At 39.6% G+C, this 24,580-nt stretch overlaps 1 protein-coding gene across 1 annotated transcript in view; it reads right to left on the bottom strand.

Moving 5' to 3' along the window:
- VGLL4 (vestigial like family member 4) overlaps positions 1-13,747 on the bottom strand; it is a 90,642-nt gene extending 76,895 nt beyond the window's left edge. Inside the window, exons 1-2 of the mRNA XM_084292983.1 lie at positions 13,692-13,747; positions 6,531-6,607 (exon numbers count right to left, since the gene is read on the bottom strand). Of these exons, the coding sequence (XP_084149109.1) occupies positions 6,531-6,594 (64 nt within the window). The 5' untranslated portion in view covers positions 6,595-6,607; positions 13,692-13,747. The remainder of the gene's footprint in view (positions 1-6,530; positions 6,608-13,691) is intronic.
- Positions 13,748-24,580: the final 10,833 nt, after the last annotated feature.

Below are 24,580 nucleotides of genomic sequence, written 5' to 3'. Positions count from 1 at the left end.
AGAAAAGGGTAAGTACTGCCACCCACCCACTAAATTCCACTTCTACGGTAGCAAAAATTTTTGTGGCATCAAACTCTTGTAGGATTTTTTGCCAGACTAAGAACTCAGGCTTTAAATGAAGTTAGGGCATTAGCAGCATAGTGAATAAAATGCTACAACCAGGTATCAGGAAATGCAAATTTCCATCTCTGCTTTTGACATCCTACCTAAGCAGATGTAGCCCCATCTCACCATAGCAGTGCTCTGCTTTCTGCCCTTTACGACCTTGAGAACAGGGACTACATTTTCCCCTGTATATGCATAGCAGCAGGTATTACATATAACATTAACATTCTCAACAGTATTACATTAAAAAAAAAAAAATAAAAAAGATCAACTACAGAAGTACTGGCAAAACAATTAAAAGAAAACATAAAACTGGTGATATACTAAATTATTAGAGAATTATACCTATTACTGGGGTCATAAAATGAAGGATTTTAGCATAAGAGGAAAATAGTTTACCATCAATATAGTCTGTATGAGAATTAATGTTTAAAGAACTCAAACTATGTTCTAGGTTGCCCTCATTGAATCAATTTGATTCCCTTCTACCCCTAAAACAACCACTCCATAAGTGATAAATGATAGTGAATTCTCTCTTACCTACAATATACAGCTGTAACTGTTGCCTTGTATTGCTTTCTTACAAGATTTGCTTTGGACATATATATGTAAATCAAAATACAAAAAGCAAGTCACATTACAGACTATACTCTATTAGAAATTTATCATCTCATATTAAGTACTGCACTGCTGTAGAATATTTAGCACCCTTACTGTTAACATTACTCCCCTCAGCCAGGAATGGGCTGAATTTGTGGCTAGAAAACGAACAAAGACTGTGACTTGATGCCTCTGTTTCACTGCTTGTAAAAATGCTATTACTCCTTCTCATTTTTCTAAAGCAGATAAATCTCTTTAACAAAGAAATAAAATAAATAAATAAATGAAACTGATCTTTAAGGCTGCCCTTGTGCTAACTTAATTCATATACCAAGTTCCATGCTATTACTCACTTTTAGTCAGCCACAAAATTTTCAGGATCTTGAATATTTTCATTGCTGATTTAAATTGTTCACACAGTAGGATGGAAGATACTTAAGATTCTGTAAAGGTTGCTAAGAAAACCTGCCCTTAGACTCATTGTCTGTAATTTGCTATAAATTTACAAAACAGACAAAAAAGTACAGAAGAGTGCTAGTGATGCTAGAAACACACTGTCATTATTAAGTTCAGCACAAATAACAACACTCAAGTCCAATTCTATCGCAAATATTATCCACTTTGTATTTTAAAGTAATAAGCTTACAGTCACTATCTTCAACAGTGTTAAAAAAAATAATGAGTTGTTCTCATCTCATCCTGAAAGTATTCTTTTTTAGGATCAGCTTTCAAAACAACAAATTACTGTATATTAATTAATTAAGAGATGGTAGACAGCACAAAATTCCTTCTCCTAGCTGAACTGATTGACCTAAATGAAGGAAAGTAAAAACTGATTTGCAGGTATTGTCTACATGAGAAATTTATCGCAAAATAGATTAGGGTAGGGATTTTAAAGCACAGCAGTTCTTCTGCACTAGAAATACCGACTACACAGTCTAGCTTAATTATTTGAAGTGAATTAAACTAAGCCACATAAAAGGAACCATTGCCAAAGAATAATAGTCTTCATAGGCAAGAAGTGTAAAATAGCAGTTCCAGGTTTACTTACATACAAAGACGGCACACACAACTGCAGTACACGTGCAAGAAGCATGACTTGATCAAAGCTTTTTTATTATCATTATTATTATTATTATTATTTTAAATGCCCTCCTCTATCACAGGGTTTCAAAATATAAAGCAAGACTCAATAGGTATGGACTTGGTGCACTGTGTTAGAATCCAAAGCTATTACCCTGGACTTTGTTGTGCCATTTATTAGCTGTTTCTAAAACTTTCATTTCCTCATGGAAATATATTATCTTCTGTCTGCCAACAACAGACTTTTCACTATAATATCCTGAGAGGGTAAGAAACAACATGCATTTTTCCTCATTCATTCCCATTCTTAAACTGGAATTGCATACTGGAGGGAAGCACAACTGAAATGTTACTACAAAATCAGCACATGACAAGAACACAGTGCTTTCAATGCATTCTGCAAGTACAAGTCCTCATTTTCTGTCAAACATCTCAAAATAAACTTGACTTTTGCAATTATACATTAATCCACATTTGATAAGGTTTCTACCAGCTCTGATAACAATCAATAGACAGCACACATACACAGATCTTACAGATGTTCACTTCATACAAAACCCACTTCCCAGGCTCTGAAAAACAAAAAACAAACAAACAAACAAACAAAAACACAGCAAAACCTTACAGGTGCCACTTACAGATGAATAGTTGCTCATCACCTACTCTTGCACTGAACAGTCACTCATAAACAGCACAGACTTCCTACACCCTATCCCTTTCACTGTTGAAAACTGAGTGATTAAGAGACAAGCCTTCAAGATGACAGGCATCCTTGTATGCTTTCTTTCCAGTGAAACAAGAAATCAAGTGTGGACAGCAAGTAAAAATTGCTTAACCCATCCCTGGCAGTGCCCAAGGCCAGGCTGGATGGGGCCTTGAGCAACCTGGTCTGGTGAGAGGTGTCCTGGCCCATAGCAGGGGGTTGGGATTCGATGGGCTTTAGGGTCCCTTCCAGCACAAACCATTCTGTGATTCTATGAAAAACAAACTCCATTAGAAAATATCTTTGTCCTCTGCTTTAACTGTTATCATGTCCAAAGCAGTGTCAACTTACCTTCTTTCATAAAGTATAGATCTACTACAACTTAAGCTTAAATTACATCACTCTGGTAAGAGTGACAAATAGAAAATTACATTAATAATTTATTTTCTGTAATTAATCATTTCCATGAAACAGTAGTTAACTAAATGTTTTGTAAATTTTCTTTCATAACAAGTGCAGCATGATTTATACTGGGAGCTGTTGAAATAACTGCCAACATAGTTCATGAAATAAAAAAAAGAGATGCCATTGAAAGCAACATACCGTGCAAACATATCACCAAAGGTCAACCTTACTGACATTGGTGAAAAAGAAAAAAGAAAAAAAAACACCACCCTCAAGGTCATATTTGTTTAAAAAAAAAAAAAAAAAAAAGAAAAAAAAAAAAACACTAACAATTCCAGGAAATCTAATAGCCATACATCACATTCATTTTTTATTTGTTTAAGTACTGGTACAGTTAAAAAGATATTTGTTTTCAACTGAATGTAACCTATGCACACAAAGACACTTCTACATTACTTGGCATTTTGTTGAGTGTCCCACAGAGATAAAAGAGGATACTTCACATTAGAAAGAATTAAATTTATAAATAATGGTAATATTCCTCCTGAGAATATAGTTAGACAACCAAGAATAAAATGAAATAACGTAGCAGCTTCAGGAAATAAGCCTTGCTATTAACAGGAACCTGTATGTGTACTGCTTAGGTATAGTAAATGCACTTGAAAGCTGCTGATTTATGCAAGTTAGTTTGAAGTTGAGGTTGAGATAGAATTAAAGCATATCAGGGTGCTAAAGTTTGTAATTTGTCTGCAAGAGGATCAATGTCTTGTATACAAACAGTACTAACACTTTCAGGAAAAGTGGCAGCTAAATCAGTGATATGCATGAACAAGAGCACCAACAACTTAAGCTAGCTTTATATCTTATGAAGGAGTATACGTAGTTTAACTTCAAAAACATTTTATACACGTTATGTACTCTTATATACAGCATATGCTTCCTTCCTTATACTGCAAGACAGAACTGTAAAGGTCACGTTCATTTTTATTTTAAAAGCTTTAATATTAAAATACTTTGAAGAGGAATAATTTTCAGTGATTATAGTTAAAATGGATGATATCTTAATTGCTTCAGTTGATCTTGAGAAGACAGATTAGCTGTTTTTAATTCTTACACTCTATGTGGCTTAGATGAGCCTAATCATCCTTACAAGGAGATTTATTGTTTCACTGGAACCTAACCACTATTTTCTTCATAGCACTTTAATGTCAGAAAAGTTTATGGCTTTATTTTCTTCTGGTCCCCATTGGAAAAAGAAAAAAAAAAAAAAAAAAAAAAAAAGATAAAATTTCAAATTTGAAATGTGCAAAGGGCATCAGGAATTATCTGGTAGATAAATTTCTATTCCAGAAAAAAAAAAAAGAAAAAAAAAAAAGAAAAAAAGAGACTTCAGGTAAGACAGAAATGTTCCAGAAGCTAAACGTATCTGAAATCCTTATTCAAAAGTCAGGAAGCAGGAAAGTTCACATTGTCATTGTCAATGTCAAGAAGAACCTATTGTTTTTGTCATTCCTGTCACTGTCCATCCCCGCCCCTGCAATGAATGAACAATAAAATGACCTGCATAGTATTACCTAAATACAATCAACATCACTGAAATAATTCAATAGCTTGTTCAGATACCAACTATCTAAGAATAATGTGATTTAAGGAGGAAAAACAAAACAAAACAAAAAAAAAGAAATGACTGGAGTACAGGTCATAACTGGAATATGAGGAAGTCCGCAGAATTCCATTTGTTACATAAAGTCAGCATGGGATATACAAGTCCAGAGACGAACTACTGCTAAAGCTTCAGGAGCAGCCTGCCAGGCACTTTACTGGAAAGCTCAAGGATAATCACTGAATTTAAGATTAAGGCTAATTTCAACCTGTTAGTATCCTTCGGGCAACACCACTTGCTGGTGCAGTTTCCAAAAAAACGCAACACAAAAAAGTACGGGTTCTAAGGAGTGCCTGGTCTGCACTCCTTAGATCTTCCTTTTCGCAGCTTTACATACGATAGCGTGCTTGGTGTGCAGCACACTCAACAACAGGACAAACTTAGAGAGAGTATAAGTTAGAAGCTGCAGAGTGGCATAAATCTAATTAAGTCTAAGTGGTAAAACTAAAGGAATGTAAATTAGAACCAGACACATATCAGCTTCCTCACATGTGAGCTGCACTGATTCAGACTTCCTCTGGATTCTCTAAACACAGCCCAACATTCCTACCCTATGGAACTCAGAATCAAAATCAAACTAGAATCTCAGGCAGTATATATATATGTGTGTATATATACACACATGTATATATATATGTAGTCAAAAGAAAATAAGCTAAGCTTTTGCCCTTTCAGTAAACATGCAAGTTAATTTACAAGAGAAATCGCCAGGCCAAAATCACAGTTAGAACAATTTCCTTGAGGACTTTCACCGCTGTTCTTTTTACCAGTAATAGTCAACAACTGTAGCATTCAACTAAGTCATCCCATTACAGAGGGATCAGTACAAACTTAGTCCTTATCTAGCAGTAAGGTGAACATGAAAGAGCAACAAAAGTAATATTCATTATAAAGCTAAGAGACAGTAACACAAAAGTATGAAACTTTCATTTTGCAAACTTCTTCAACAGTGAGCTACTGTTATCTTGACTATTTGAACATACACAAAAAGTCTGGGACCTGATCTCCAAATACAGTGTTTGTTTCGTATTTCAATTAACTCAATATGTTGATTAGCAGCAGCAGTAAATCAATTACTTAATTCAACATTCGAAACCTTCACTTTTCAAAAAAAGTCATCTTAAAAGGCAACTTTATGCACAGATGCTACATACAGACCCACAAAAAGCGCAGTTTAAAATCCAGAATACCATTTTTCTAGTTAGTTTCTATTTAGGTTGATAACCATGATGCTTACATTACTCAGAAGGAAAAAAAAAAAAAAAAAAAAAAAAAAAAAGTTATTACTAACATGCCATTCTACACAGTAGCACTACAATTTGGCAGAAGTGAAAACATTCTTCTAATATTGGCTAACCCATCTTAGACAATTTTTCTGAATGGTAAGAGAAGTAAAAATATTACCCAAATGACTGGCAATGAGATACTCTGTAGCTGCAATTGACATCATTTATAATGTTAACATCCTGTACTTGTCTTTTACTAGCACTGAAAGGAAAATGAAGTGCTCATTACTAATTGTAACTGTCTACCTCTAAGTTTTTATGAGCTGGAAAGGAATCTTTGCCCATCCATCCGTGCACACCTAGTTACATGTTCTTAAAAGGGAACAGGCCTCCCTGATGTAAAACGCCTCCTTAGTTTGACAGTGATTCCAATACAAGCTTTTGTCTGCTAACAATCCAAAAGTAATTGGGAAAAGAAGGGCACCTTTCTATGGATCGCTAAGTACGTTTTAAAAATAACAGAAACAATTGTCTTGCATCTTGCATACTAACCAATTTAAATGCAACGTTGTTGTTTTTTTTTTTTTCCCTATCTTAAGATGACAACCTTAACAGCTTCTGAAGACATTTTCCTATGTCTTAGACTCCGTAAACTGAAAAGATGGGTAAAGCAGCAACCAGACTGATGCACAGTACAAACATAAAGCATCTGGATCCAACAAAGAGAACCAAGTTTCAGACTTACGTTTCTCGTCATCAGCATGTAGTAGAGACGCCGCTCTTGATAAAACATCCAACGGAGTCTCCATTCCTCTCTGGATCCTGGAAAATTCGGAAAGGAAGTCTTGAATTTTACAATGTTTTAGTAGTACACAGCTAGTTGGTCACTGAATTACAAATGCTAAAAATCCTTTCATCTTGCCTGCAAGTACTACAGGGTCATCTTGCATAGTTCACCTTCTTTGCATTGAAACATTTCAGTATTAAAAAAAATATATTTGTTTCTCCTGTTTGTTTTGTCTGTTGTTTTTCCCCTGTGGTAATCTTCTGCTCTTTGCAAAGAGTAAACTTAGAGATTCAGTACCAAACCATGCTAGGCAGCATGCCACTCATTCACAGAGTACACACATTAGGTATTACAGAAGGAAGAAGAAACAAACAAGAGCATGACAGCAGGAAGAATCAAAAACCCAGTTTTCTGCTGTTGTCACGTTACAACAGCACAGGATTTGTTAAAACCAAGTCACTGCTGAAAACAAGGAAACATTAAACATTAGCTTTCCCACCAACTACTCATCCAAAAAAAAAAAAACAAACCAGAAGACCAAGTTCTCAAACACTTGACTGAAACTGACAACCACTGCTCATGTACATTGCAAGTGTTATCCGCTATATATTTTAAGGGTTTTTTTTTCCTTCTCACATGCCTTCCTTCCATCCAAATAGCTACTTGAGACAGTATCCAAAGGTGCAACTCATTTGAAGAAGACAGCTGGTCTGATTCCCCACAGCAGCATAAGACTGCTTTAGACCTACAATCTTCAATAAACATGCACTCCGTATTCTCCCATGTCCAAAGCAGAATCACCCAAAGCTTTAAGTCATAAAGAGATTTTCTTACTCATGGATCAAACACTCATCTATATGGTGCAGGCTGAAAACTGTAACTCCTACAGTTCGCATCACACCTCATTAGTTGCTTGTCTGTTTTTTTCCCCTACAACTCATAATTGCAATACAGGAAAAATTCACCCCATCCCAAAACAATGTACACTTCAGGAATATAGCAAGCAACATTCTCTCAATAAATAAATAAATAAAATAATTGCTTTCTATTTATAGCTTACATAAACCTGTAAAAGTTTCACATATATGGCTTCAAAACTATAAAGAAGCTCTAATGTAAGAGGATATGAAAATGAAAGTAAGGAAGAGAACAGCATGTTGTCTTGCAAGGTACTTGCATTGAAAGGCCAACAACTTATAGCTGCTTTTAAATAAAGCAACAGCATAGACAGAACTGGTAAGAAAACAGAGGAAGAGAGAAAATCCAAAATTGCTAACAATTTCTTTCATTGTTTTGTTTTGTTTTTTCCCCCAAAAAAGTTGCATGCTATTCTGTCATAAGAACTGTTTACTGTAATTTACTTTCCAGTGTGACTTAAAGTAATATCAACTCCAGAAATCTCAAAACTTATATACTTATATAGATTTAACAAGCACGTGCTTGGGTAGCAATTTCCTTGACTTTGCACAATGAATAATGAATGATAAATAATAAACCTCACTATTAAAATTCTACAAAGATTGTAAAGCATAAGGGAAAGAATTTTTAAGTATATTTAGTCTTCCGTTATTTTTTTATGATTGAAATCCAGTCTTGTTACTGTAGGACCGAATGAGGAGAGGAGATATATTTGCAATAACTAAATATAGCACTCAAGGATAAAGACACACATTCTCCCTCCCTGTCAGGATCACCTTTTGCTCAAGAGCAGTATTTTAATCAAACTGATAAAGATCAATTAACTTTTTTTTTCTTTTTAAGACTGTATAGGCAGGCAACAAGTTTTAGAAAATAAGATCTTAGGCTCTTTTTTCTAAGTCTGTCTTCATTAAATATTTCTTTATGCCATATTCAGCCTCTCTTTCTTCCAAACCAAACAGTGTCCTCTACAGAAGGCTTCCCCACTCCACTCCAATTTCCTAGACCATGATGCTTGGTTCTCTTCTGATTTTTGGTTTATTGGCATTTAAAACAGCACCACTTTACTTCTCGGAGTGTTGATTAGGTCAGTGTTGACTGGTCCTCTCACACAAACTCTTCTGCCGCAGTAAAAGCTCAGCCGGAACCAAAGACTGCAGTACTTGGGATCAGAAGAGGCAGCGACACCGAACTGACCGACGGCTGCCCATGACTTAGCCCTAACCAGCCTTGTCCTCAGTTTCACGGTACTTCAAAGCTTTTTGGACAACTCTTTAGAAAAACCTCTCCTGATTAAGAACAATGTAAAGGATATTATGATCTGCCTTTTACTAAAAACAGATTGCTGTTCCCCTCAAGTCTGCCAGTAATATCCAAATAATGGGAGCAGCAGATGCCCAGTCCCTTTCCGGAACACACTCCTAGTAAGAGAATTAGCTGGTGACAGAGGTTCACGTTGACAGAAGGAAACAGGAACCAAATCTTAATGCTATTCAGGAAATCAGACACTTTTAAAACAATTTCAGTAAAACTGGCCTCCGTGTAGTTTTGGAGCTTTGCATATTCCTGAAGCTTACATCATAGGAGAGCTGCAGAAGTGTTTCGCTAGCAGTTAATGTCTTGTTGTGTCCATTCAGCAGCTTCTTGAAAGAGATGCTGCTAATACAGAGATCTGCAAATCCCAGGGTGTGATTCCACATATGCTGCACTTTTTCAAACATGCTGCACACATTTACAGTTATAAAAATTACCTTCAAGGAGCAATAAACTCCCAGGTTATTTTTCAAACGATATGAAATAACCCTCTATCCCTAAATTAAGCTAACAAGTCAGGAATGGCAGCTCAGAAAGGAAACAAAGATTGCCTACAAGAATGAGAGGAGGAATCTTCTGAAGATAGTTCAAAGCTTAAAATTCTCTTTTAATCTTGGCAAGGACAGCAAGTGCTGCAGCCTTCAGAGAACAGCCCAGTCATCCTCATAAGGACTCACACTTCGAAACTGAAGATTTCAGTTTCCAGGGTTCTGATGAAAAACCAGTGAAAAGCAGACTTCGATAAGTTAGTTAATTCTGTGTTATGCCTAAATTTGTCTATGTTGTAGAAACAAACTTAAACCAAATCTAAAGTTATAAATGAAAGTATCCCATAAAAACAAACAAACAACAACAACGACAACTTTGCCTCTGTACAAGTATTGCTCTACACCCAGGCCTCAAAAGGGAAACCAAATTACTAACGAAACGTAGGTGCACAAATTTAACTTCCTCTGGCTAGGCTCGATCTAAACATGACGGAAACAGTCTTACAGGTCTCCTAGCTGATACAAACTTAACTCCTCGATTTAAAGCAATACGAACCAAAAGCACTTTTACAAGAGTTTAAGGTAATTGTATCTACAGTAATTTCAGATATTAGTTTAATATCTTATCTTAATATACTTATCAATTGCTGCTCCCACTCAGTATTTTCAGTCTGTCATTTCTCCAGCATGGCAGCAGAGAAACATTCAGGAACGTAGTAAACACACAGAATGTTAAAGACTGTCAGACTGTCTGAACCACAAACGAATTACTAAACATCTCAATGACACTGATCCCATAGCAGGTTTTTATGCAGCATCTGCACTTCAAGAACATAACACCCTTCAGTTTAATGAAACATCGCATTTCCCCCCTTCTCTTCAAACTTCTGCAAATGCCATGCACGTGTGGAGTACTCTCAGCTTAGCAAATACCTCACAGTTAACATTTTTGAAGACCATAGCAACAGAGAAATTAGAGCTTTTGCAAACGAACCGTTAAGTGTTTTCATGAATTTATAGAGCACCTTCTGAGCATCAGGGAAAGCTCGCAGGGAAAGTCCTAAACTTGCTTATTTGAAGCTTAAGTAAACAGGCAGCAGAGAAACTGACACCAAAGACTAACTGCAGACTGGACAACGAGACATTCATTCAATCCCACGTAAATTATTATTCACAGTGGGGTACGCCAGGAGAGAGTTCAAATAAGAGATTAATTTCATATTTGATTAAAGGAAAAGGGAATAACGAAGGAACAGAACAGAGAAATACACAAGGTAATATTTGCAGCAGTAATCGGCATGGAACTACGATGGCTTTTGTCTAGAAGGAATCTTAACTAGGACCAAAGTAATGAGGCAGATAACAGAAAAAAGGGATACATTGATGAGAACAAAGACATGCTGGGCAGATGAAAAATTCAGGAGGATTTAGACGTAGTTTGGACATGAAGATTTAAAGAAAGGTCACCGTCATAAGGACAGCTGGATCACAGGTCTGACTGACACACAGAACAGCAGCCCAGCCAACGGCTATTGCAAACAAGCTAATGAGAAACGTCTGAAAGCAGACACTACTACGGGGTCTCCTTTGAACTTACTGAGTGTGAACTACCGATAGACATCTACACGATGCCAAGGAGAGAGAAAGACTGAACCTTTCAGCAATGTGGAGAAAAGTCTGGCATTTGAATTCGTATGTCTGGTAAAATTACAGGGATAACGTTGGAGGGAGAGAAATGAATAAGCCAAGCCCATTGTAACAACAAAAATGTGAGACAAGAATGACAGGAGACTCAAGAAACTATCAAGAGTGAGGACGAAAGTGAAGTAGGCATAGATAAACAGAAGCATAGGGAAAACAAGATTAACTGAAGAGCACTGACAGATAGTCAAAAGCACCTGACTTCTAGGAAGATGCAGGCAAAGTATGTACTAGTCAGATGTCATACCCCACAGTCAGAGGTGTTTCAGTTCATTTCAATGGAACAAAGCAAAAGTGAAGAGGGAATCCAGACACAGCCTACCAGAACAATTAGTAAGGCTGCAGAGGAAGGGAATATAAAGTAAAAATCTGATGCAAACCAAGTCGGGAGTGTTTTTCAGACAGGAGAGAGCAAAGCATATTAGTGCTGAAATGAGAAAAAGGATAAGCACACTGTATTCAATGTATGCCCTCAAAAGCTGCAACATGTTTAAATTCCTTCAACTGCACCTACATCACAGCCTCTACTTGTGGATACATAAATCCTGTGCTGAGATAGATACCCGTATGAAACATTAACTGTTAAGTGTTCAATTTAGATTGTGATAACCACGTAGCACTGATCACCTTCCTGCATTTATGACAGACAGGCTTTCATAGTGAGTTCCGGCTCCTTGGCCAATGGAATCACCAAAATACTACTTTTTTTTTTTTTTTTTTTTTTTTAAAGTCTTTCCTCCGTACGGTGTTTTCTTACCATACTTGTTTTATATGTGAAAGTGTGTTTGAACAGGCAAACCTCCAAACAGAAACAACTTAATGATTTGACTTATCACATACAAAAATAAAGCTTAAAGCAAAACTTTGGCATTTAACCATGTGTTTTTGTTTTCTGTTGCACAAATCCTCTTTAACAAGGAAACATTCTAAAAAGAAAGCTCTTAGCAACAGTGCTTGAAGAAAAATCTAACAAAGGTAAGAATTTAAAGGTGGAGAAGTCTAACCTGACCATGTCTTGCTTCGAAACGATCATTCAATCCATCATGTAATAATTTCTGATGCAAAAACAGTATGCAACATCTAAATATAATAAAAGGACCTGAAGAGAAGCTACCTTTTACAATAGAAAATGTAGCTGAGAACAAATCAGCCTTCTCAGTGTCTCTAAATTGTGTTAGTTACTGAAGTTAAATATATTTAAACAAGAATTTCCTGTTGCTTTAAAATATGCTTCTTCAGTTAACACACCCAGAAGGTCTATACCAACTATTTTCTACCATGTCTTAGCTACCAGCCGCGTTTTATACCACTAGACTGTCAGATCCACACCTTTCAGTACCAGTTCTGGGTGCCACCACTTGCAGAGCTGGCCTAATTCCTACTCGAAGGTGGGTGTAAAAGCGAGGTGGCAGCAGTCACAGTACCGAGTCCTTCCCGAGCAGAGGTAAGGAGGGCTAGCAGCACAGCATCGTGCACAGTACACCCAGCCCCATTCCCCACAGCACAGTGGGGGTACTGGTGGTTCTGCAGCAAGGGTTTCAGCCCAGAGGTTTGCTTCAAAAACAAAACAAAATAAAACAAACAAACAAAAACAACAACGCAAATGTACAGCACAGACACTGCCAAGTTCTACCAGGAGTCTACCAGACCAGATCTGTCTTTACTATATGACTTTAGGCAGTTTTTTTAAGGCATGATTGTAACTGCTGTATCAACCAGAAGACACAGAAACGTAAGGGATTAAGCAAAGCATGGTCCACATCAGAAATATGTGTAAGTATTTCTTACAAGTAGGCAGAAGGGAAAAACACAAAGAACAAGAATTCTGTAGAAAAGCCCTAAAAATATTTTGTATGAAGGTAGGAAGGGAAGATTACTGCCAGATTTTACACCGTTCTAGATGTACGGGTTCTCAGTATCACCATCTGCAAAGAGAATGCTACTCCCTACCTGCAGCCGCTTCCCCTGCAAGGAACGTTCCCCTTAAACAACTGCCTAAACTCTAAGAAAGTCTAATCAGAAAAGTTACACTCCAGGAGGAGCCCTGCAGCTCTAGACCAGTTGCTTGTCTTTGGTTTAATTAAAAAATTCCCATCGTTTCTTATTCCCAATAACCCTGCGGAGCAACAGAGTGAAAGGAAAGCGAGCCGGCTCCACGGCTCCTCTGTCAGTACCAACAGTTGTTAGGTTCCCACTCACTGCACTTGCAGGAAAGAGGTGCACTGCTGTCACGTGCTGTCAGCTTGACTCAGAAACTTAATTACTTCTGATTACATCTGGGCAACACAAACCCAGCTTGACTGCAGAGGCTGAAATTGCTCTGCTACAGACTAACCCGTGCACGTATGTACAAGCGGAGCACGCTCGATGCAGGATCCAAAGCTTTAACAGCCCCCTCGGGGCTCGTTCGCGAAAGATTTGCACCACGGGACCCCTCCCAAACGAGCTCCCCGCCGGGCCCGGGCCCGGCCCCCGGGGCAGCCCGGTGGCTGCAGGGCTCCTCGCCTCGCCTCGCCTCGCCTCCTCCCCGCCCGGCCGCTCCTCAAAAGCCCCGCGGCGGCGGCCGGGGCTGGGGCGGCTCCGCCAACGGCCGCGGCGCGCAGGGCCCGGCCGTGCCCCGGGGAAAGCCCCGCGGCAAGGAGCTTCCCCTCCCCGCCCCGCAGCGCCCCGGCCCCGCTCGCCCCCTCCCCTCACTCACCAGCGTGCTCCCGGCCGGGCGGCTGCGGCGAGCGGCGGCGGCGACAGCGTGGCTGCGGGGCGAGCGGCTCGCTGCAGCGGCCGGGCCGGGCCGGGGGAGCTGCGGGCGGCGCCTTCACTGCCCGCCCGGGGCCGGGGCCGGGGCCGGGGCGGCGGGGCCGGGAGCGGAGCGGAGCGGGCGCGGCGAGCCCCGGCGCCGCTGGCCCCGGCGCCGCTCGCTGCACGGGCCCGGGGAGGAATCCCAGGAATGATGGAATCCGGCTCCGAGCAGGTGGGGACGGCCGGGCCGCCCCATTGGCCGCGGCGGGCTATGAGCTCAGCATAATTAGGGTAATGAGGCGCTGACGTCACGGCCCGCAGGTAGGCTGAGCGCGGCGCGGAGGAAGCGGGAGCCGCGCTGAGAGGGCCCCGCCCGCAGCGCCCCCGCCGCGGGGGAGGAAGAGGAGGAGGAGGAGGGACCGCGGCGGGACGGGACGGGACGGGACGGGACGGGACGGGACGAAACGGGGCAGCGGCGCCCTCCTCTCCCTTCCCTTCCCCTCCCTGCCCAGCCCGGGCTCGCAGCTCCCGCAGGCGGCGCTGGGCAGCGCGGGGGCAGCGGGGCCGGGCCCCAGGGCAGGGCCGGGGAAGGCGGCTCCGCGCTGCCGTGCCCTCACCGAGCCTGTCTGAAACTGAGGGAGAACAGAAAGCTTCTCTTAAAACCGATTTGCTCTTAAGAAGAGGATTATACAGCATTGTAGGATATATATATATACATATATATATATATATCGTGGCCTAATAGACACATAGATAAATAAAACACAATGGAAAGCCAGGTCTTCAGCTCCTACGGTAACCCTACAAGTAGGACTGAGGATGAAGGAGGTCGCTGTGAAGATGTTAAGGCTGAAGAGGTCCAGCCAGAGCCCCATAGGCCCTCGAGGCTGGGTTACTGCGCGAGGCAGGGTGCAGCACCACTCTCAGCCCCCGTGCTGGGGTACCACCCCGCCTCTGCCCTTCCCCACGACCTGCAGCGCTGTTCATTCCTAATTCCAAATTTTCAAGACTCAAGCAGTTCAGAAGCACAGCACAGTAAATATTTTTGCCTGTTTTCAGTTCATTGCATGAAATTAAGCAAACAGACTTGTACAGGATCAAAGCAAGCATAAGCTTTTCACACTAATTAAGATCTTGCATGATAAAACAACAACTACGAGATAAGAAAGTCCCCAGAAGATATTCTACCAGAGCCATGCAGGCTACAGGTGAAACCCAGACCACCTGCCTTCTGACCCAACCGTAGTTTTTGCGGGAGCAAGGCACTGCAGTACCTCCAGATTACACCAAGGTGCTCTGAAGAAGCTGGCAGTGCTGCTTTCTGCAGCAGGCCTTTTAGCTTGCACGAGTTGCAGGAAGGGAGGAGGTACAGAAAAGCACCATGCTCCTGCTGTGTTGCCCGTTGCCAACATCAGCCATCCTCCAAAGAATTAGGTCCATTAATGCTAGATTTTCACCTGCACAATGCCCGAAGGAACTGAGGTTTCTTCACGTGGCTCTTACAGCCCATGGCAAAGGGAAAGGCAAGGACAAATCGACCCGAGCCCACCACAGGATGAGTTCCGGCTGCAGATTTGTAGTGGGTCCTGAGAAGAACACAGGAGAGCAGAAATACAAAACGCCTCAATATAATGCTCTTACTGCTATCTTACTCAGCTCCTCCTCCCATCTCTCAGCATGACAAACACTTGTGCTAATACATGCATAAATATATAAATGGCAGCACAGCTGTACTTCCTCACTGAAGGAAAAAAGTACTAAGGCACATCAAGGTTTATTTTAGATCCTGAAACTGGGATTTATGTCTGGAGTGGAGGGAGCACAGCTCCCACATTTACACAGCGAGGCAGCCAAAGCAGAAGGCCAGCCAAGTGATGTGGGGAGGCTGCATGGAGGGGAACAGGCTGAGGTGAATCCCCACACCCTGTGTCTCAATTCCCTGAAGGATTCAGAGTCCATGACAGGTCTGTGCTCTCCAATTCTAATTTTAAAATTTATCAAAATCATGCAAGAATAACTGATATTGAAGTATTTTCATATGCTTGCAAGGACAGGTCATGCAATCTCAGGGCCATCCAAAGGCAGCCAGAAATGCATTCCAAATGCTAAATGAAATCCAGACTCAGACTCAACACACATAGTGTATGGAACAGAATGGCTTCAGTTGCTAAAAAAGTGAAAGGCAAAATGCCTAACAACATCATCATAAACATTATTTTATACATTTCTTAAACTCTTAATCTACAGTATCTATAACAATATAGGGAAACATTTATAGTGTTTTTATTTATTTATTTATTTTTACAAAAAGTTGGTATTTTGTTAATAGACTGGAAAATATTTTCTTTACCAGGAAGAACAGGAGTTTGATGATCTAATTTCTGGAAAAATGGTACTCAAGATAGCAATGTGAAAATTATTAGAGAAAACACTAAACAAGAAAAACACTTTGAAGTAGGGAAAACAAAACCACAGGCACTGAGAAAAGATCTGAAATAGACATTAAGCATCACGAGGATGAATTGCTGTAGACTAATTACAAACCTTTTTAATATGTATCTTCAAGAAAAAAGTTTGCTGCTCCTGTTTACAACTGCTGGAGGGAAAGAGGTAGGCAGGGTTTCTTTGTTTAAAGAGACAGGGCTCCTGGGATGAGGAGTAGCATTAAAAAGTAGAGGTGAAAACAGCTTTTGATCCTTTGGAAATGCTATTACAGCTCCTAGCAAAAGTTTTGGAATGGGATGGATAACTACTAAACCTCTACGAAGTCTGAACTTTCCGGGAAAGATGACCCTATGCACTTCCATACAAGCACTGCTAGTACAGATGGGTTCCACACTGAAGGTAAGCATCAGCATTTGTTGAAAGAAAAAGAAAAAAAAAAAAAAGCAAATTGTCAAATGCTGGAAATCACACAAAAAAAAGAACCTTAACAGCTATCAAGCCATAAAAAAAAAAAAAAAAAAAAACTTGTTGAAGCTGCTAAACACAACACATGCTAATGCTTAGCCAAGCTGTTTAAAAGGCAAATTCACAGATTAGTAAATCAAAAACAATCTCGTTTGATGAACCATATTTTGGCTTGCTTGGGTGTTACAATTTGTTTTTCATTTTGCACATACTTTACAAGTGAATGCTATCAAAGGCTCTTTGCTGACTCAGATGCCAACAAAAAAACATACTTTGCTGAAACCAAAACTGACCGAGATATCTGCGGGTTTGCACCTGAACTAAAACAAAGAGACTTCAGTCCAAATTTAGGCAGATTGTAAGGCGTGACTCAAATCCTCAAACGGGCTCCAGTTGAAGAAACACCTGTTCCACATGTATATTAATCACCGAAAAGTGATAACTGTGGGAGGAAAGCATGTAAAGTTCTAGTGAAATGATTCCCAGTACTCTTTCTCCACTCCATAATCAATGGAAGACTTACCACTGCCTGACAGAGCCAGGACAGCGACCAAGCACTGCAAGCTGCCAGCTGAGGTGTGGTACAGCTGCAGGCTGGGAAGAACCAGCAGCCACAAATACAGAACTGACTCCAAAGCTATGACTGCACATTCCAGCATGGCAGTGTCTCCTAAGTGTCCTCCACAGCAGGAACCTACCAACCAAGGATTTGTAACACGGAACTTATACAACATCTCACAGGCCCTAAGCCCACCGAACATGCAGAATCAGCTCCATTTCACAGAAGAGACACCCATATTTCATGAGCAACACAACCTGCTAGCTAATTTCTAGGTGTATTTTGCAAACTTTCTTTGAGCAGTTACATTGTTAAGTACCTTAAGTCTTGTTTATTATTATTATTATTTTATTTTGAGATCAAGTATGGAAAGAAGCTGAAGCCAGAGTGGGGAAAAAAGGAATTGCATCAAGCCTAGTTGCAGTCAATAGGGAGATTTGATGTCCTAGTTCTGCAGACCTTACTCTGCCAATGATCTTGTAATTATTATTGCGATTAAGCCTGACATCTGTTTCATGACCAACTAAGAAAATATTTCCACTATAATAACAGTTGGTCAAAAATGCCTTGGGCAAGCATCTCCCTACACATGGACCACAGCAGCAATATGCCCTACTATTGTGAACAACATCAGTGTCAACTAGATAGGGACACTCAATGTGGAATGAGGCTCAGACCTGTTTTGCTACTCTATTTTCAAGTGATTTCAGCTTTTAAGACTAGCAGCAGGGGGCACATGTTGCGTTGCATCAATTACCAATACAACTCTAAAGGTACAAAGAGATGGTGCTTTTTTCTGTAGATGTCCACAGAATGGACTAATTTTCTAGCTGGCATTCACTGCACATGAAAGAGGAATTACCTTCATTCTTCCAGTTTCTTGCTGCAGTTTCACTTTTTTGTTGTTGCCTTTTTTTCTCCTTCAAACAGCAGCAATACAGATACTTTTGTAACAAAATGGAAAGACACAAAGTTATCTCAAGTCTGAAGAGAAATGTAAGATACATTAATAGAAACTATGTACAAAGATGATTAGGTTTGTGCCACAAAGCACACACTTCTTGTAAAGCTGTAACAAAACACTATACAGAGAGATACATATTGCAGGCTTCATCAAGTATGTCGTTACTTCAAAACATCTGCCAGTACAGTTACGATGCATAGCTCCATCTATTCACCTCCTTTAATAAAATGCTAATTTTACAAATGAAAATAGCTTTTAAAATCATCTCAAAATACATTTATCAAAACCAAATTACATAGCCTCACAAGCAAACTTTTTTTCTTCAATGCTAATACTGCTAAACTGAATCTAAAACTCTTCCCTGTAAAAGTCTGGATTTGTTTGCACTGCACCTCAAAGCTACGTTATATAAAAACACACCCAGATCCAAAACAATGTACCATGCAAGTCACTTTACATTTTTTTGAAGATAGTTTATTATTTCATTAGACCATAATGTGTTCAATAGCGGTAATTCCAGACAGACAAGTTGATCCAAACTGTAAGTTGATGGAGTTGGTTATTTATTACCTGATTCAAGACAAAGCTTGCCCTCTTCATAATTGTCTGCCCCGTCATCCAAGGGAAGATTAAAAGAGACAGTATAATTTCAGCTGGAGCAGGGTCATAACAGCAGTATAATCTTCAAGCAAACAGTAAGATACTTTCAGAGCTGAACAGAAATATGAGCACCAGTAACTCTCAGAGCATTTAACCACAGGTACTTTTGTGTGCTTTGTTCTAACGAGGAAGATTCTACCCTAAAGTGATTCCCATAAGGTGAAGGAAGATGAGATACCTAGGCAGAAATAGGAGTGTCAGATTAACAAATAAAAGCACCCTTCAGAATTAACCTACTGGTTTTAATTTGTAAAAGTTTACTGTTAAAGTTCATTAACACCAATAAAATGACCACAACTGCAAAACTCTGAATGACAAAAGGAGCGTAAAAGAAAGTTCAGTGTAATGAGTGATGTACAGATGTAGTTAAATATTCAGAATAATCCGTTGCATACTTTTCCCCCAATTCTATTCCTCTTCTTGTGCAGAGAACACATTCACATAATAGATTTACCTTCCTACTAGGTTTCTGCTCTAACTTTCACATAGGAAAGAAGAAATTTTAGTGTAACTGGGATCATTAAAATAATGAACAGGTTGCATTTCATGATTAAATGCAGAATTACTCTAAGAGTTTATGTACTAACTCACTGTAAACTACATAATTCACATACATTTCAAAGCTGTAAGAAACAGTTTTGTAGTCGCGAGGATTGTTTCTAAACCAGCCACCAGTAGTAAGTCAACGGACAAAAGTAAAATGCCTCCCTAAAGGAACATCAAAAGACCGTGTTGGTCTAAAGCTCTTTTGGCCCCACCTACTCTGAAAACTCTCAACTCTTAAATGCTTTATGGAATCATACCCGAGGAGTTAAGTTTAGTCACATTTGCAGGATGAGACTTCCGGCACCAACTTTCATACTGCTGCTCTGTGCCAACCTTATAGCTTACCGTCTGGTGATTACTGAGGACTTGAAATTCTTACTGACCAGCAAGTTCTAGACTAAGATCACTTATCCCATCACAGCAATTAGGCTTTCCCTTCAGCCTTACAGATGTGCCCTTATCACTGTGATTTCAGTGCAGCTTCCAGAAGGCTGCAGGTGACCTCAGCACAGCTCTCTGGGCTTACCAAGGAGAGGGCTGGCAGGTACTACTTGGGCAGCTGTGCTAATACAAGTGGAACATCAGACATTGTATTTATTTTACCCATAAACTCAGGAAAATAGAAGGATTTGGGATCCTGTTTTTTGTTTTAAATTGTTTTAAAATGGTTTACACTCATTTTCAAATTCAAAAGATTCCTGCTGAAATTACTTACAAAAATGCTAGGCAAGGAACACAGATGAATTCTTTAAACAATTAAACTAAGAATGCATGGTCAGAGTTAGCCATGAGCGTGCAGAACATGCAATGTCTCCTCATTTAAGATGCATACTTCAATGCCAGACTTGAGAGGCAATGAAAGGAAAGAGATAGTCAAGACTTCAGTACAAAAATAGTTCGGTTTTAAAAGGCCTTGCCTCAGACTGTAATGCCAAAGCACTGCAACAGGGTCATGAGACAGACACTGGTAGGCTGCTTTACTTAGCTCTTCCCCCAATCCTGCACCACTTCTCAAGGCATTCGAAGAAGCTACTGACTTCTTGGCTCTCACTCTTGTCTTTACAGGGAGTGAGCCAGGCACTTCATCACTGCATAAAAGCAAGATAATTTGAGGATGGCAACATTAAGGAAAAAACACACACACACACTGAATGCCTTCTTCTCATGTTTCACTACTAATTTTAAAATAGGAGATTTTGGAGAAACTTTGGCAGGAGGCAGAGATTAAAAAAAATCCACTCTGTGGGAACACAAGCTTTCAAATTTACCAAGTATACCATAGAGCCAGATAGACTCCATGTGAGAAGTAATACAAATGAATTCAATACAGCTAAAATAAGACATTCAATTAAACTGCTTACTTAACTTGTTTAATAGAATAGATATCTTAAACATCAGGCTCAAGTCTTTCAAAGAAGGGCAAAGGTACATGAAACTACCAGGAGATAGTGTTATATCCAAATTATTTATTTATATATATTTTAAGACAATCCCTTATGATTGCAACTGCTAACAATCAAATTCTGTTCAATTTTAAAAGCAGGAAGAACCCTCTAAAACCATTACGTTTACACAAAGTTTCAAAATCAGAATATCGGTCTTCGCAGCTGCATGACCTTCATTTTCTCAGAACATGCTTGGTTGCCAAAATAGTTATCCACCACCGATGAAAAGGTTTTGGTGGAATGCTGGATTCTGAAGGTAAAAATGACACTTAAGTTCTCAGACTAAACCTAAAGATGTAATAAGTACCTGTTTTCATACGAATAATTTCAGAATGTATAGTCTGAAGCTTCACGGTTATATACTAAAACTTGTGAAATTAGACATTAAAAAACAGATCAAGTCTAAATAAGATGTTAAAACATGCAGGAGTAAAATGCTTAGAGCCTCTTTCCTAAAGAAGCCATTAAGTTCAGGATCAGTTAACAACAGTCTCTAGATGAAAATCTAAAGCATACAGGTAAATAAGGTCATTCAACACTCTGCTTTCATAAAATTTTGGAGAGCAGCTGTTTACTCAAACCAAAAAACATACTAGAAAGTAGCTACACAAAGGTAATGTCTCTCCCTCCTTCAGTACATAATACAAAGGCAATTAATTGTCTACACATTCAGAATATATGCCCAGCAGAAGTGACCTTGGAAATGAAGAATGTTTTGTCCTCTGTGAACACCTTACCCATTAAAAACCGTCAGACACACACACTGACCTGACATTCTGACCTTCAAAGCATATTTCAATTCTATTTTTAAATTAATTGCTGGGAAAAGGCATGAGTCACAACCCTGGTTGGATCCCCCCCTACTGGATACTCACCAAGTGCTATGTTTGTTCTGAAGTCTCCCAAGGCAGAACGGGCTCTAGCATTACCTCTTCAATCACTTGAAACAAAACAAAACAAACATGGACCTCACAGCTCAGTTCCCTACACCGGAATACCGTGTGGAGTACTACACAGGCATATCTCCCCAGCCTGGCAGAGATGTTTGTTCTGATGAAAGCAGTGGGATACTGTAAGAGTCCAGCTCTGTAACAGAAACGAGTCACACCTGCTCACTGCGTGCTACCTAGAGGCACCTTGTTTATGATAAGGTTGCAGCTGTTGCACTCCATCTGCTAGTCACATTCACTCACACACAAGGTGAACCAAAGCTAGAGAGAAATCACACTGAAGCACAGGTGAGAAACACCGTCTACACACTTAAAACAAAGTCGGGTGCATTCAGTATAGCTGGTATTTGACAGGTCATACAGCCAGCCACCTGGAGGAACTCACTAGTCAAATACTTGGAATGGGGATATAAGCACGTGATAAAGAACACACCTTGCATGCGTTGATGGAAGAAGTTATCTTGTGTGGCACAGCCAGTTTTATGCACTCCCCAGATCTTAACTTTAGGAGCAGCCAAACCTCTTAATGCTAGTCAAATGGGTTGCTTACAACTACAGCCAAGTTAATAAATGAACTCAATATCAAGATTAAAGACCGTAAGCAGAAGTAGAAACCAAAATCTCTGGATTATGTAACCGGATAAACTTCGATTTATCCTGTGTCGTGTAGTTTATTCCTTCTGAAGCATGAGACAGAGTTATACCTCACTGGCACTGTCAACCTCAGAGCCAGCTAGGCCAGCGGTGCCAACTCATCTTTGGAAATCCTTCGTACTTTGATTGGGTCCAGGCTCTTCATTGCAAAGAATCCTTTTAAAAATCAAGACATCCTTGGTTACCTTTCATTAAAGTACTGGTACATAGAAAGAAAGGGGATGGAGATGAAACAATATCCACAGTGGAATGGCTAAACCAGAGAAAAGGGATGTCTGAACAACTGAGTAAAAGATTTGTGAATTAAATAAAGAGAAACAATAAAACAAAGCAGTTTGAAAATTGAGCAGGAAGGTATAAACAGGAAAGTTACAAATGGAATGAAAAGCTAATGTGACTATTTTTTGTGGAAGAACAAACACACTTCACTGCAACAAAGAGTCAGTACCATTCTCATGTACGAACTTCCCATGCAACAATCACTAGTTATTTTAGTGGATTACAGCTGTACGACCATAAGAAATCATTTCCACATACTGTTGGGGAACTTCAAAAGCAACTAGCATGTCTGAAATCAATCTCTTCTCTTAAAAGTTTTACATAGCAAAACGTTGTAACAACTGCATAAAGTATTTTATATTAACAATAGAGAGGAGTTCAGACTGTAAACTGCTCTAGGCTATGATTCATTCATGGCTCTCTGCCAAAAAAATAAATACATTCAAGACCAATGGCCTCAAGGGGAAAGGTAGGCCACTTTTTAAAAAGCACAGAGATAAATGATTTACAGAACAGAATACAGTTTAAGATTTCAGCCTATGTGGATGATGAGGAAGAACTTTAAGTCCCGCAAAGATTTACTGCGGAGACTTGAATACTGGCAGTGTATCAACAGATGGAGTGAACTAGGAACTATTAAACTGGGATTTGCAAAACTCTCTCCAAAGAGCATGAAATGACCAATTATATTGCTGCACACAAAGAAGGTTCACAAAGCCAAATCAAGATAGGCAGTGGGTATTTCATCCCCGTAAGACAAACACAGCCAGCTCAGATTACAAGCAAACTCTGCAGTAAAGTAACACCTGTACAGTGAAAGACCAATCCGCTGGCACTGCAACAAGCAGTATAAAGGTTGTGGGGGTCTGATGCTGTACAGCATCTGTTGCACATAATGTTTAATTAACTGCTGAATGGCAAGCAGCACATTCTAAGAGAACATTATTTCTTGTTTAAATGCCCTTGCTTAGCTAGCAAGGTTCCGAATCAAGATAGCTCTGTTGCACTACAGCCGCTGAGGTCAACTCACCCTCACCTATCAGACTGACCTGTAATTGACTTGGAATGTCCCGAACCACTATTTCAGTAGCAGGCGCCTTCTGAAACACCATAACTTTTAAATTCATCTGATATTCAAAGCATAATATTTAATTGTGTTGTGGATGGTTTTAAAGGAAAGCTGTTCTCTGACATGCTTCTATAGAATTTTTTAAACGATGAAATGCTGTTACAACTCTACATTTAGCTGCTGCTTATCCCCAAGCTTAGTAGTAATGAGAAAATTAACAGCGTTTAAGAAGCACTGAGCCTCTTAGGATGAAAGATACCCTCATAGGATTTTCTATTTAAATCTCAGGTACATACCTCTCTAAGGTACCCTTATCTTGATAAAGGAGAAACAGCCACAACCTCAAGGTAACAAGTAAAATCCACGGAAATGAACAAGCTGTTAAAACTCAGCCTTCACACTGCAGCCATATCCCAAAGGGTTTGGGAACATCCAACTGTATTGATACATCACACAGATTTATTTTTTTTTACTTCTGTATATTCAAGTATGTTTCTGTAAAGTCTCAAAAAGGAAATTAAATACCTTTTTAGCAATGGTAGGTATGTATGCATTTTAAGTCAAGCATGTGACTAAATGCTCTGCTAGTAAGAATTCTCGACCAGATGTTGGGCAATCTTATGACACACGATCTCTCTCAACCAGTGCTTGAAGCAATTATAATTTATGAGCAAGTGGTTTCACATCCTGTGGTACTGTTTTTTAACCAGGTTTTAAAAAGCCCCATCCCTGCATTCTCATGGAGAAAAAGAAAAAAAACAGTCAGGAATGTTTTGTCCAATGATAATACTTCCCAGTATGGCCCGTGATGTAAA

The sequence above is a fragment of the Netta rufina genome (genome assembly GCF_964035555.1).
Source record: "Netta rufina genome assembly, chromosome: 10".
NCBI lineage: Eukaryota > Metazoa > Chordata > Aves > Anseriformes > Anatidae > Netta > Netta rufina.
Note: the sequence above shows the minus strand (reverse complement) of the source record. Positions and strands in the feature narration are given on the sequence as shown.